Here is a 15,519-nt window from a genome sequence, read left to right as displayed (position 1 = left end):
AATGTTTAAAAACAATCTGTCCCAGGAATTTTAAATAGTTTGATGGTCCCAGTGAGTGGCATCAATTGTGAAAATGACCTGGATTTTTTCTTCATTCCATCCTCACTTTCCCGATGCATCTGCATCACCCACACACACCTGATACCAGGGAAAGGATGGGGGGGGGGAACTTTTCTCTTTTGAGATTTGGCATCCATTTTTAATGCTGTCATGCTGTGCATTGACAAGTCACATGCTCTGGTCTCGTGTTGGCAGCGGCAGAGAGAACATTCTTGGAGCATTAGGTAAAGATGCATTAGGAGATAGCTTCTCCTCCACTCAGATCAGAAATGAAATATCAAACAAACAAAACAATCCTCAGCGGAGGTCACTCTGAGACCAGTGTATGTCCTCCTCTGGTCCAGCCCCATGTGGGCACATGTCCCACCTGCCCTGGCAGAGCTCTATCCAAAGGCAGGCCCAGGTTCTTTCAGAAGGGCATCCACCAGCTCCTGTGAAATCTGAGACCCTTCCCATTGCTAACATGTACTGCTATTTCACATACCACAAAGAGAGAAAGGATGCTGCTGGTGCAACCACACAGCTGTGTTTTATCCTATCACCCATAGGCTGCACCCTAATTGCAGAGATGCTAAACTGTGGAGGGGGAGGATATCGAGGAATTTAAGTAAGGGTTCCCTTTCTACCCCTGAAGCAAAGGCATGACGTTCCACATTCCTGTTGATAAACAATAAAAAGGAAACCTTTTCTGTATTTTCAGTGGCATTCATATATTCGATATGGCATAAAAGGCATCAGGTGATTCAGAAAGTCTAGAATCATTCTGGAGTGGACTGCCAGAAAATAAAATGATAATTGCCATTGTGATTTTAAACATAACATGTGAATTTATGATATTTCTTTTCTTTCTCTATGTTGGTTAGAGAAAGGAAAATGTGCATTACCTTATCCATGTTTAGATCCCTCTCAGGTCGAATTGTTGGAGGTGTTTGGTGGTTCTTTACACTCATCATTATATCATCTTATACCGCTAATCTCGCCGCTTTCCTGACGGTTGAGCGAATGGTCTCCCCCATAGAAAGTGCGGAAGACCTGGCCAAACAAACAGAAATTGCCTATGGAACACTGGATTCAGGGTCAACCAAAGAATTCTTCAGAGTAAGTTAAGGGAAAAACTAACCATGAAATGTTCATGATTTTGAAATTCAGGCAGCTGTTACCAACAGCTATATTAGGGCTCTAGCTATTTGCAGGTTTTGCAAATATAACAGTAATTCTGTGTTTAATGCTAATACTTCTACTTGGATTTTATAATCACTTTGGTTTGCAAAAGCTAATTTGTTTATTCACATTGCAAGAGAGACCCAAGGAAAAGTAACAACAAAAAGGTAATTCACACAATGTTATTAATGTAATTTATCCAAAAGATTCCAGTGTTGATAATGCTATGATACTGCATCTGAGAGGATTATAATTTATGTATCCTTTGGGGTTAAGAGCATTAAAATGAAAGCAAGGTTGTTTTGTTTTGTCTTAAGAATACATTTAATTTGGTGCATTTGAAACCAAAACCTTAAGTGAAGCTCATATTTCCTCATATGAGGTATAGTCTATAATCTATTCTGTAACAACGGACTTCAAAGTAATGTATTTGCATCCTCACAAAAAGATGGTAACAGAACTCTTAGGCTCTGGACACCTTCGTAAGGTATGGTGTATGCTGCTTGTCTCTCCTTTTCTGCATAAAATTGTTCAAACCAACATTATTTCACATGTGGATGTGACCCCTTTCTCTGGCTCCCCATCAGGATGGCAGGTATTTGGGTTTTATGTTTGTTTGTTTCTGGGTTTTTTAGTTGTGTATTTTAGTAGGAGGATGAATGTTTGATCAATGAAACTCCTTTACTCTGCTTCTACTGAAATCCAGAGACACGCACTTGATAATGTCTGGTCAGAGATAAGGATTCATTTGTGACTTTAAAACCAAAGCACTAAAAAAAAAAAAACCAAAGCACTAAAAATAAATAAAAAACAAATAAATAAATAGATAAATACATAAATAAATAATAAAACCAAAGCACTAAAAGGTAGCCAGAGTAACATTTTCACAAATATTTACCTAAGTAATAATGAGGGCATTTTACATTTAATCTCAGTTAATCTAGGTATTTAATAATTTAGAAGTCAAGAATATTTCCTGATTATCTAAGCTTTCATGTAAAAATAATGAAAGCCCTTTGAAGTAAGTGCATGCTTACATATACAGTACTTGGAGATTACATTGTCATTTTAAATGTATATGCTTATCACTTTCTCACTCAGCTTGGAAATTAAAAACAACAAAACATCCTACTTTTTAAACTTTCATCTACTTGAAGTTCAGTAAGAGATTTTTCTTTTTAAAAAAAGTATCCTTATATACTACATAATACTATATTAAGAACAAATCACTCAAAAATTCTGTCAAACCCATCACTGGACATTGTTTACAAAATAAACCAGGCAGTGAACAATGTCCTTGTCAACAATTTGGAGCATTGCTAGTAGATATAATGAAACATTTACAATAATTATGAAGTATTTGCAGATTTTTCTAAAACTGTAAATAATGCTCATGACAATACATTTTATTAACAATATTCTGTGGATAAACTTAACTGACCAAATTTTTTTTCAAATTTTTAACACTTACTGAGTGCATCCCAGTCTTTAAAGCTTCCTGATAGAAACGTTCACATTTTAGCATAATTTCAGTTCCTTGCTGGAAATCTGTAAATTTGTAACTGCTTCCACCAAAAAGCAAGTAGGTAAAATTCAGTAACTTTGCCTAGAAACCATTGGAGGTATGCATCAAAATGGAATACAAGTTTGTGCTATCTATCACTTGCATTTTACCAAGAAATGACAACTGATTTTCATGTAAATAAGGCAAATATTTGCAGGTTCATCATTCTGCCTTGAGTGATAAAGGGAGAAAGAAATGTCATGTTGATTCCCTGAAAAAAAAATGTCAGCAATAACTCACCATAAAGCTCTTTGGCATCAAGCATGCTGAAAATATTTATTTCTAATCTTTATAGAGCTTTTAAAAATTGTTCCAAATTCTAAAAACCGGTGAGGTAGATAAGAGACTATATTGATAAGAAATACAGGAATAAGGAAAGCCGGCTTGCTGGATTTACAGAGCCTTTCAGAGAGGCTGTGCCGGTCACCAGTGCCTCTCTCCTCTCGCTCCCACCCAACTCCAGTTTTAAAATTGAAAGATTTTTTTATAAGGCATTTATTGTTGCAGAACGGTCTGAACCCTAATGGGACAGGAAAATAATTTTCCCTGGCAGCACACTTTCAGAAATGCATAAACTTGGGTTCTCTGATAGAAATCTAATTCATTTCCTACCCTATGTTCCCCGTCCTCTCCCACAGATGATGACCTGGTTTAAATAAACCATTTTGTCTGACGGGTTGAGGAAACAGAATGTGAAGGGTATTTTTGTACTTGTCAAAAATGTTTTCTCGTAGGAACACAGTAATGGTACATCTATCAGCTCCGCTAAACTGCCTCAGGCAGTGACCTATACTCAGGGCTTCAAAAAATGTTGCAGTCACAATCAACTAGAGAAAGAATTAGGCCAAGGGGGGGTTGGGGAGGGCTACATCCAAATTCAACCGTTTCCTTGGTTTGGCCCCATTATGAAACTTGGTATGTTTTGTGTTCTGTGTATCTTGTTAAGCATAAACACAGAGGCATTTAAGGAAAGTCTGTACCTGTCACTTAACGGCAGCCTTGCTGGTGCTTCAGCATTATTATACACCTGATGTGTGCACACCAATTTTCATTGCAGTTCAGATTTGATACTGTGGCTGTTTCAGTATAAACACGAATGCATAAATGAGGTGATTACTATCTCAGGGCTTATAAGATTATCAAATACTGTGCACATCAGCCTTGCTGCATAAGCTGCCGGAAGCAGAAAATAATTCACCTGGCAACAATGTAAATATTAACTATAGTGCATGACATTTGTACATATTTTCTATTAAAAACAGGAAAGGCAGGATACTTAATTTTTGAAAAATTTTAAGGACAGCACATTTTTAAAACTCCAAGAATTATTCTAAGTAATAAACTAATGCTTGAAATCATAAGCTTCCTCTGCATTGAACTTCACAATAAAGAAATACAGAAATCTGAGATTTTTCTAACCTTAAAAAAAAATAATGACTTTTGTATTATCTCTGCCAATTACCTTGAGCATATACACTCCCCAAACCTGATCCTTAAAAGGGTATTACAGTTGGAGGTTTTGGGGACTGGAAATCCCATTATCACTGTATTCATGAGTTTGCTGGATCTGCAGAAATTTCCTTTCAGCCTGTCTCATCAAATTTATAAAGGTGTGCTTGCCCTCACTCCTTAGTATACACCTCCTGTGGTCACAAATACAGTGCAGGGATATGATTTCTAGTGTTCCCTTTCTGAATGCCCCAGGCACCCCTTCCCCATGAGGATGTGACCTTATTTACGCCATTCACCTTGAAATCAGAATCAGGATTCCTAAAACCTTCACAGAGTGACAGTGTGATTTTTTTCCCCTAAAAGAGTCGCTTTCATTATTCCCGGGAATAATTTTCCACCGGGCAGCTGCATTTTTATAATTTCCTTCATACAGAAGGCTTGCTAAGTGTGGCACAACTATGCTACAGATTCCTCTTTCTTCTAGACTTTAAAGGAATTAACGTAACTTCTTTTGCACTTACGGCATATATGATTCAATATACTTAAACAAATACCACAGTAATTTCCCTCACATTAGTATTATGCAAATGGACTTCTAAAAGATATCTGCGGCCTAAAGATACTTTATTTTTTTAAAAAGGAATCATTTGCGGGGATCCCTGGGTGGCGCAGCGGTTTGGCGCCTGCCTTTGGCCCAGGGCGCGATCCTGGAGACCCGGGATCGAATCCCACATCAGGCTCACGGTGCATGGAGCCTGCTTCTCCCTCCGCCTGTGTCTCTGCCTCTCTCTCTCTCTGTGACTATCATAAATAAAAAAAATAAAAAAAAAATAAAAAAATAAAAAATAAAAAAAAATAAAAAAATAAAAAGGAATCATTTGCTTTAAGGTTTCATTGCATTCTATAATTAAATTATCTGCATAATTACCAAGCCCTAAACATACTCTTTTTCTACTCTGCTGTGTTAGTTTTATTTAGCGGTTCTGATCCCTTTAAGTAAGATGCTGAACAGTAACTAGAAGATTGCCAGGTAATTAGCTGGACTCTCATATTCTTAAAAAATTTTCAAAGAAAATTTTCGATCAAAATAATACCCAGGTTTTACTTCTTCTGTTTTCAGTGTAGTACACCGGACGAAATAACCAGTGTATGTGGACCTCTGTACCCTTCTAAGTGAACCTCTCAAGTCAAGTTATCAATGTATTTAAAGAGTGATTATACACTGAAAGGATGTTATTTACCAACATTTCTCTAAATGGAGATAATCAGAATAAATGTTTAAGGACTTCTGCATCTGGTGATCCAGACAGTTTATGGTTTTTCAGAGATTGAAACTTGTTATAAAATGGCAGAGCTAGGGATCCCTGGGTGGCTCAATGGTTTAGTGCCTGCCTTCGGCCCAGGGCGTGATCCTGGAGTCCCGGGATCGAGTCCCATAATCGGGCTCCCTGCATGGAGCCTGCTTCTCCCTCTTCTCTCCCATAGAGAGCCTATGTCTCTGCCTCTCTCTCTTTCTCTCTCTCATGAATAAATAAATTTTAAAAAATATTTTTAAAAAATGGCAGAGTTACTTCTCTGGAAGAGAACTCTATTATTAAAGATGGAATGATTGGGGCCAGGAACCACAGGCTCCCTAAAGGATCCCATGGCTGAGGGGTCTGGATCCAGATACTTCTCTGTCCAAGACCCACATAGAACCTTTGCAATTACATTTAGTGTTGGCACGCAGTTTCCTAATGTGAGGATTCCCATGGCAGAGGTAATCTGTCGTTACCGACACACACACCCCACAAGCTATCATTGCAATACTTTTAAGTGTTAATAACATAAAACACTTCACAGGACAATACAGGATGTCTATTTTCCATCTTGATATTTACCACCGTTTGACTATACATTAACATAAAATATCTAGTTTTTTAGTAGTGTCCAACTATGCAAACCTCTTACTGTATAGGATATTGATTACTGAGTTGCCATCCTCTGAAACCAAAATTTTAAATATCAGTTTTATCAGTTTCTTTCTTTGTCTACTCGAATCATTTGATTTTTGTCCTGAAACATATCTGAAGTTTGCTAGTCAGTCTATTTGTTGACTATTGAAGATCTGTCTCTTACTGGATTTTATATTCTGGTAAACAAAGGAAGGTTCATGTAAAATGAATATACATGCTACTAAGGATTTGCCCCCATGCTTAGATGCAGGCTTTTCTACCTCATTGAATGTATCCCTTGGGGACATTTGCGTTCATTTGGATGTATTTTCACCTTTAAAATGTCTGTATGGATGAAAAATAATAGGAATGCAGATACTCACAGAAGGTTCTAGATAAATTAAGTAGTGGGAGCCCAAATAGACAGAAATAGACATATTGCTTGGCTGAAGTGAAAGTGTTAGAAAGACTAGCTCTCCAAAATATATAAGAAAACAAGAATTGCCTTTTTTTTTTTTTCAGTTTCCCTAACTTTTTACTTGAAGATTTTTTAAATTTTTATTATTGAAGTGTCATTGGCATACAGTGTTATGTTAGTTTCAGGTGTGCAACATAGTGATGCATCACTTCCAACCATCACCCACTGTTCTTGGAGATAAGTGTGCTCAACGCGTGTCCCCACACAGCGTTGCTCAGCCCTTCCTGACCGTGTTCTCGGTGTCACGCTTCTCATCTCCGTGGCGCTGATTTTACAACTGCCGGTGTGTAGCTACAGAGAAGGAATCCCTTCCCATTAATGTGTTCTTTTTGGAGATTTTATTAGAAAAAGTGCACACCGTTTGGTGGACCTCGAGTCTGCCTCTTGCGTTGCGGACATTGGGGTGCGGGCCCACTGCGTCTCCTCCTCCTTCGTGCCTAGCTGTGACGTGATAGGATGACGTCAGGGATAGGGACCGCTCTTCCTACACATCTTAAAACTTAAAGGCATGAAAAGAGACATACATAAATAAATAAATAAATAAATAAATAAATAAATAAATAAAATAAAACAATATGGCAGCAGTCCATATTGTTACAGGATTCAAGTGCAGGGCTAAATGGGAATTTTGCAGAGCTGGCCCTTTTGGGGTTTGCTGTGAGTGTGACAGCAAACATGATTCTAAATGCCCCACTCTACATGGCATCCTACACTTAATGATAGTACGGCGTGCCTTGAGCCGCTGCGTGGGGAGGTTCTGTAGGAGCAGAGGGCGGCGCGCTCGGCCCCGGCCCGGGCGCTCGGCGTCCGTCCGTCCGTCCGTCCATCCGTCCGTCCTCCGCGTCCTCCCGGCGGGGGTTGGGGGGAGCGTTCTTAAAAGGCTTCGTCCCCGTCGGGGTCCGGCCAGTATTAACGTGTCGTCCCTTCTTCCCTGTGCTTGATTTCACGTGGATGCGCTCCAGAGATCCAAAATCGCGGTGTACGAGAAGATGTGGACGTACATGCGGTCGGCGGAGCCGTCGGTGTTCACGCGGACGACGGCGGAGGGCGTGGCGCGCGTGCGCAAGTCCAAGGGCAAGTTCGCCTTCCTGCTGGAGTCCACGATGAACGAGTACATCGAGCAGCGCAAGCCCTGCGACACCATGAAAGTGGGAGGAAACCTGGATTCCAAAGGCTATGGCGTAGCTACACCCAAGGGCTCCTCATTAAGGTGGGTGGGATAGTATAACAATGTCGCGTGTGTTGTTATAATATTCCACCTTCCCTGATGGCCCCACGCACTGGTTTTGTTTTGTGTGTGAACATGGTATGTTCGGTTGGTTTTTGTTGTTTTTTGGTTTTTGGTTTTTTTTGTTGTTGTTGTTCGTTTGTTTCTTTTTCTTTTTATCCATTTCATATATTTTGATCAACAGTTAGGTTTTTTGTTTTTTTTTTTTTTTTTGAACTTTGGAATAATCGATCATAGCTGACCTGTGTATCTTCCAAGGCCATATAAAAACCAAACTGGTTGAACACTCGCTGCTGCCAGTGAGCCTCACACACGCGGAGCGACGCTTCCTGTCTCATCCACTTGTTTTGGTCACTCAGATCTGCTGTCCTGTCGCCTAATGATTCTACATTTCACCTTTTTTTTTTTTTTTTTTGATTCTGCCTGCCTGCTACATTCTGAGTACAAAGAAATCAACCTCTTCCTAACAAACCACTTTTTTTTTCCCCATTTCAGTGTTTCGTTTATTATGGCATCATTATGTTCTAGATTAACCGGAGGTGGTATCGGTGCTAACGCTGTGACCGCATCTGTCCATAGACGGAATCACCACCCGCGGGAGGCTGGGCTCTGATTCTACGGCGCTTACTGCACTCACACTCTCACCCGTTGCAAAGGGAGTGTGATGTAAGTAAGATCTGTGAAATCAGACCCGATGACAATCCGGAATTGTTCACACACAGACCCCTGCCATGGGATTCATAAGCAAAGCATCACACGTGCGGGTTATGCAGATAATCCACATGTGCTAAAGATGAGACTTTCCATTCTTAAGGAAACATTGGTAAAATCTGCCCTTCTCACCCCTTTCGGTCCTGGACATAGGGAATTCACATGTTGGTGCCCAGGAGGCAGAATGTCCTATTTTCCTTAAGCAATAAAGGCTACTGGTGAATGGCTGGGGCTAGACCAGAGCCGGAGTCAGCAGGGACACCTGACAAATCACTCTGATCTCAGTGCTGCGTGGGAGGGATTCGTTCAAAGCACAGATTCAAGAAGAAATCAGAATCTTTGTAAAGGACTTAACCATGAACCTGGTCTTGACAAATGATGTCTCTGGTAAGCCTTTGAAACCTGAAAGTAATGAGACCTGTCTGATTGCCCAGCAGGGATGAATGCAGGATCAACATTATAGGATTGATTTCACTGGTTTGAGAAGGGCAACTGCATGCAGTGCGCTTTGGAGATGTGTGCTGGGTGGGAGGGCAGGGTGAGGGGGGCGACAGAGCCAGAAACAGATGCTAGCCCCGGAAGAGTTGTGTTAAACCAGTATTTTGTGTTTGCAGGCAGCACTGTAATAGTTACTGAGGGGTTTTACAATGTGTTCTAAAGGGGCCATTTTAAGGGGAGAGAGAACTAAATCAGCCAGTGAAGACAAATGGGTGTGGGCCTTGGGCAGTTCTGAAGTCACGTTTCTTTGAACACACTTCCCATATGAAGAGGAGGAATGAGCAGGGAGAAAGCCAAACAAATAAAGTACCAGTGATAAGATGCTACCCCCGAATGTTTCGGCCATGCAGCAACATAAACTGGCATCAGGGTGTTTGGTCTTCAAGGGTATATTCTGTGTGATGCGGTGTGAGAAATTCAAAGCCAAGGAGCAGAGAAACATCTATGGAAGTAGGAGTTGCTAAAGCACTTTCATGTCACTAATTTAAAAGAACGAGAAGGGGAGAAAGCAATGGTGGTTGGTATGGAGATCAGTGTTCAGACTATTGATTACATTCACTGGATGTCTCTTTTGCTCTTAATTAATTCTCTGTGGATGTAGCTGCTTGTCCTCTGTCTTTGTCTCCTGATAAAGTCAAGTTCCAGGGACTGCATTTGGCCCTCAGATACGGGCGCTCCTGCCTCTCATTGATGGCAAGAGAGAGTTCCCTCTTAAATGTGCCACTTTGTCAAATCCACACTACGGGGATTGTTTGGGGGGAAGCTGAAGGGCTTCATCTGTCTAGAACTGTATAATAATCCGCTATTGGCTTCCCCCTCTTTTCCTGTCTTCCCTGGATCTTGTTAATGAGGCAATTGTTAAACTCAGCTTCCCGGATGGAGAGTTTGTTTATGCGCTTTGTTTTCTATATGCCACAATTTCCTGAGCAAGCTGGCCCCTGCATGCCAAAACCCCAGTCATTTTGTCCCGTCGTCTTCGAGAACACTAGAAGAGCACGGAAGGCTAACCAGCATGCACCTTACCCCCCACCTCCAGCCCAGCTACATGGGGGGCTCATTAAACTTAAATTCTCATTCTTATTCGATGAGGATCCTTCTGTTTGAACAGAGGCAAACTCATATAGAGATAGACTAATGGGCACCTTCTGTATAAATGATTTAGTTTGTAGAAGCAAATTCAAAACAATTGCATTTTATCACAGCAAGATCCAGAGAGCACATCTGCATCAAGAGTGTCTTTGAAACCTCTCTGCCTTATTTGTTTAGTAGACTGACTGTTTTCCTATTGGATCTGTCTTTTTTTTTTTTTTAACTTAGTCTTTAGGTTAATAATTCTGGATACAGTGAGACTAGTCTGTTTTGTTGTCTTTTTCACAAAGTCTGCTGTTGTGATTCATTGGGCAGCATGAGACTTTGAGAACAAGAAACCAGTGATCTTTCCTGCTATGTCAGCTGAAGCACAAGACGCAAACAAACAAACAAACAAACAAAATGGCTAGCAAGCTTCCATTGACCTACGGAGCCTCACATTTCCAGACCTCACAGTGCTTCAGAATCCATGTCATGGAGAAGAGGAAGAGTATGATACACACTCAGGATGGAAAGCCAGGACTTGGGTCTTTAATGTAGACTTTAAAACAAATGCAGTCTGGATTATTACAGAGACTGTATCTGTACCCGAAGTAGAAAACACTATGACCAGGATGGCCAGCATCCATCTTTATAGTAGAGAAGAATATGGGGAGCCCCTTATTGTTCGGAGAGACTATTTCAGACTCGGGGTTGCCAGCTTTACAGAATGCTTTGAGTTACAGGAGGGCAGTCACTATGCTCAGAGTTACGGGGTTTATTGGACTTTGACATAGATTCGTCAAGTTTTAGGCCATAGAAGGATGCTAAGAATGTTGATGCTATTGAATGTAGCATCTATAGATCTGATTATAATGGAGAAAAGCAGTCACAGGCAAATGTGCCTACAAACTGTACATATTGATCAGCGGAAGAACTTAAATCTTACTGGCAGTTATTTAGTTTCCAAAGTCATCTTCTAAAGAAAACTTTTAGTTCTCATGGTGGGATGAAAGGGTAAAAGCTCTTCTTTTGTATTATCTCTGAACTATCCCCAAACTTTGATATTTCCCTCAAATCTTCTTTTAACGTGCACAGTGCCATTAATACTACTATCCACATCCTGGCCTTCCTTCTCATTCCTTCTCCAATCTCTGTGGCAACCCAAAGCAATTGTGAAATCCATCCTCTGGCTGGGAAATTTTTAAAGGTGATTTTAAAGCATATGCTATAGACAGCCCTGCAGTGGAATGCAGAGCTTAGATGAAAGAGGCAATATCTTTATTTTGACTTTACTGTCAGTGCTATCAACTTTACTATACAGCTTTACTATACTTTACTATACTCTAGAGATGTGCTAGAGTGTTTATTGTAGAGAAAGCGTATACTTTGCTACCAAAACACTATCTTTACTCTAGTATCCATGTTACACGAGTTGCTATACTCTCTACTATGCAACAAATAAAACTGACAGATGCTTAGAGGGAATCATAACTTAGTTAATACAAATTTACTGGGTACTAAATAACTGTTAGATGAGAATACCCCTTTTAAAGATATCCGTGGTATATAGTATCTATAAGTACCTCCAGGGAACATAGCAGCAGATCATATCTAAAGACTTCCTCTGGCCTCTGTTAGAATTTGTATACTTGACCCTAGTGATTAAAGCCAAGTTAAACACACACACACACACACAAAACCACTAGTCCCCTATCCTCTATTATTCGACAATGATAAATTTTATTCAAATTTTGCCTTCTCTAGAAGTGTTGGCAAAATTGTCTAAAATAAGACAAATGCTCCGACACCCCTCAAAAAATGATGTCTCAAATGAAAGCAGTTCCAAAACACCTTGATCAGGAATTGAGATCAAGAAAAAAATGAGGTCCTGTTGGACTTGCTGACGTCCAGCTGTAGGAATTCGTGCAACAGGAGGAAAACTTCTGGAACCAGGCAGGTCATGCTCTGCTTAAAACAGCCCACTCAGAGCCCAGGGCAATAGTGTGATAGGGGAGGAAGTAAGAAGAATGAGAGTTAGAATTATACATCTTTCTTTGGACTTTTTCTTTCAGTATTGAGCACAATCAGTGGCTCAAGTGTAAATCTGTATCAGGGTGGGCAGAGTCCTCTGTAGGACAAATTAAGTTTCTTCTACTTTGGAAGATTCTTTAGGGCAGATCTATTAAACTTGGTATTCAAATCCATGTTTAAAATATATATTATCCTTAAGGAACCATTTTCTCATGTAAAGTTGGTGATTTATGTTTACTCATCAGTTCAAGTATAATTACAAGATTTAGAAACGGGGTTTGCTGGATGTGGTGCATAACAATGAAGTTGACATCTGTTTTTGGTGTTAGTAAGATGTCAGATGTTAGCACTTGATGTGGACATTAGAAAAACTTAAAGTACAGAAAGTTAAACCTGAGTGCTAATATTCCTGAGCAGCATTTGGCCTGAAGTGAATACATTTTTCACTTGTTTTCTGGAAATGAGTTGCAATAGGTTAGTGTCTTTTTTTTAAACTATTATGGAAGGAGATGTTTTTGCATATGAATATCTTTCATTTTTCTTGGTATCATATTAAGATATGCTGCAGGTAACTTAGTTTTTGTGTTCTCATTACGACTTGGAATACAGTCTGTTGGACTAGGGATCAGAACACATGCACACACAAATCAATCATACATGCACATATGCACACAAATCCCCCCTCTACATTGTGATATGCTTAATCACTTAGCCCAGTTTCCTGCCAGAGATGCTGATGTTTATTGCTGGGACCAAGTATTTTTCATTTACAAACTGAGATGTGTATGGTAAAGCTATCAAGGGAAAAAATCCCCTTTAGAATCTATATACCTTATTCTTTCCTTTCTAGATGTTGAGTCCAGTAGCAAACATAAAACTTTTCACTATCATTTAAAATTCTACATTTTTCAGTTAGGTCCTCCATACACTTGAAAGAGGATTGAAATCACAACTCCCTGGGCAGCCCGGGTGGCTTAGCGGTTTAGCACCGCCTTCAGCCCAGGGCGTGATCCTGGAGAGCTGGAATCCAGTCCCGCATCAGGCTTCCGGCATGGAGCCTACTTCTCCCTCTGCCTTTGTCTCTGCCTCTCTCTCTGTTTCTCAAATAAATAAATAAAATCTTTAAAAAGAGAAAGAAAGAAAGAAAGAAAGAAAGAAAGAAAGAAAGAAAGAAAGAAAGAAAGAATGAATCACAACTCCCCATGAAGAAGAAAACAAATATGGCATTTTTTCTGCATTTCTTTAAGATTTACCAGTCATTATACATGTTTGCCATTCTTCCCACTATTAAAAAAAATGCTAATATGATTTGCCTTCATATATTTGCCAGTTCATTCAACAGATGGCCACTGGGTTCCACCTGAGAATTTGCCGGTTGGTTGTCACATTTTTCTCTTCAGGTTTGGTTTTGTGACTGCCATAGGTAACACCACATTGGGAATTTTCTAAACTCAGTGTTTAGCTGTGTGTTCCGATTCACTGTGACACTCAGAATCCGTATTTTAGTGACTTGCCTCCAAAAAGGGGTAATTTGTGGCCATTTTAGTTCCTAGCACTTCAAAAAGGATTAAAAGTAAGGAGATAGAAACGCTATATATGAGGTTCACCAGTTCAAACCTTCACATCCTGAACTGTGAAGAGACCTGAGACTGGATGTCAGTTCTGACAGTTCTAGGAAAAGTCAGAATTCCAAACTGTTGTTCTTTAGTCCCAAATAATTACCTTATAGGCAAATCCTATAAAGAAAGAGAATCTCCAGAGAGACTACCTATATCCTGTACAATTCAGATTGATTCAGTGGGAACACACAATTCATGTGAGTGCTGAACCTCTAAGCCAACCAAGTCAGGCAGCCTTGACCTACATGTAGGAGACATAGCGTCGTGTCTGAGACCACAATTCATAATCTAATATTAATAAATGTGCTGTGGATGAACTTATCCTTATGTTAGTAATGTCTGTAAGTGTTTTCCTCTTGGTGTATGTCTAATAGCCAGACAGTTCCACCTTATGTCACTCATCTTTATAGATCATCTCGTTCTATGGAATGGTTTCTAGAAACCATTGTAGCTAGCATTCAGGTTAAAAAGGGGACACAAAGGAATGGCAAAGCAAGTGTATGAGGACCCTCTGTGTTTGGAACCCCTGTTCTGTGGAGCTGGGTGTAAGCCCACGCGTGGGTTCTCCAGAGCTCAAGCTATAAACACCAGATCTGGGTTTGCTGCCTACAGTTAAAGTCTCAGCCATAAGACAAACACCCTACACAAGAGAAATTGCATATGTGAAAATTGTCTCTACTGAGCATAATGCAGCTTCTGCCCAGAGCTATAAGGCTATTTTGTGGCTGCCTACACCCAGGTATAAAAGAGACTGTGTCTGATTAATGTTCTTCCCTAGAAGACCTCAGGCTATAGGACCATGAGTTTAGTAGATAGCAAATACCCTTGACACAAACTAGGAACCGCTGTTAATTTATCCTTAGAAGAGCAGCAAGGTCAAGTGATAGGGTTTTGTTGTTGTTATTGTTTTTACTTTTTGTGCATTGCTTGTGTAGGTAGAACTCTGTTTTCCAGACTTACCTTCCTAAAGGGAAGGATATAAGGAAGATCAGCCCAGGCTGCTGTAGAGGATGGGCTCATTAAAGTTCTCAGAGGGATCACAACTCCTACTACTCTCCACAGTTCGATAGGAACAAGAAGAAGAGCAATCTGGCCATGCCGTAACAGATTCCTACCCCTTACTGTCCGAGTCCCTCTATCTGAGATTGGGGAGGGAGTGCACAAGAGATAGAAGAGGAGGCTCTTTACACTTGGAATAATTAAACACATAAAGAATATTTCAGGGGATCCCTGGGTGGCTCAGCGGTTTGGCGCCTGCCTTTGGCCCAGGGCGCGATCCTGGAGACCCGGGGTCGAATCCCACGTCGGGCTCTCGGTGCATGGAGCCTGCTTCTCCCTCTGCCTGTGTCTCTGCCTCTCTCTCTCTCTCTGTATGACTATCATAAATAATAAAAAAAAAAGAATATTTCAGATGTGCATGTGCACACGTGCCCACACAGGACTTTGAAGGGAGCAGAGTAATCAGATTTACCATGGAACTCCAAAATACCTATAATAAACTAAAAATAAAGCTCAATTTATTGTGGATATGTAATATTCTCCTAAATGTAGAATTCTATACGATACTATTTTATTGCAGTTTTATACTTATGATAAACATCTACTTAGTGCATCATAAGTAAATTATGGTTATCCATAAAAATGAAAATGTTTCAGCCTAGCATATGGGAAACCACCCATCCACAACTTGAGGCATTATTATCTTCCTTTTG

The 15,519-nt window shown here is 40.1% G+C and overlaps 1 protein-coding gene across 7 annotated transcripts in view; it reads left to right on the top strand.

Annotated features, from left to right (window-relative positions):
• Positions 1-15,519, top strand: part of GRIA4 (glutamate ionotropic receptor AMPA type subunit 4) — a 368,417-nt gene that overhangs the window by 321,788 nt on the left and 31,110 nt on the right. For 6 of the 7 annotated variants that reach the window (XM_041770488.1, XM_041770490.1, XM_041770487.1 and 3 more), the window contains 2 exons: positions 960-1,158; positions 7,612-7,859. In XM_041770488.1, the coding sequence (XP_041626422.1) occupies positions 960-1,158; positions 7,612-7,859 (447 nt within the window). The remainder of the gene's footprint in view (positions 1-959; positions 1,159-7,611; positions 7,860-15,519) is intronic. The other variant, XM_041770494.1, reaches the window with a different exon arrangement.

The sequence above is a fragment of the Vulpes lagopus genome, chromosome 10, assembly GCF_018345385.1.
Source record: "Vulpes lagopus strain Blue_001 chromosome 10, ASM1834538v1, whole genome shotgun sequence".
NCBI classification, from domain to species: domain Eukaryota; kingdom Metazoa; phylum Chordata; class Mammalia; order Carnivora; family Canidae; genus Vulpes; species Vulpes lagopus.
Note: the sequence above shows the minus strand (reverse complement) of the source record. Positions and strands in the feature narration are given on the sequence as shown.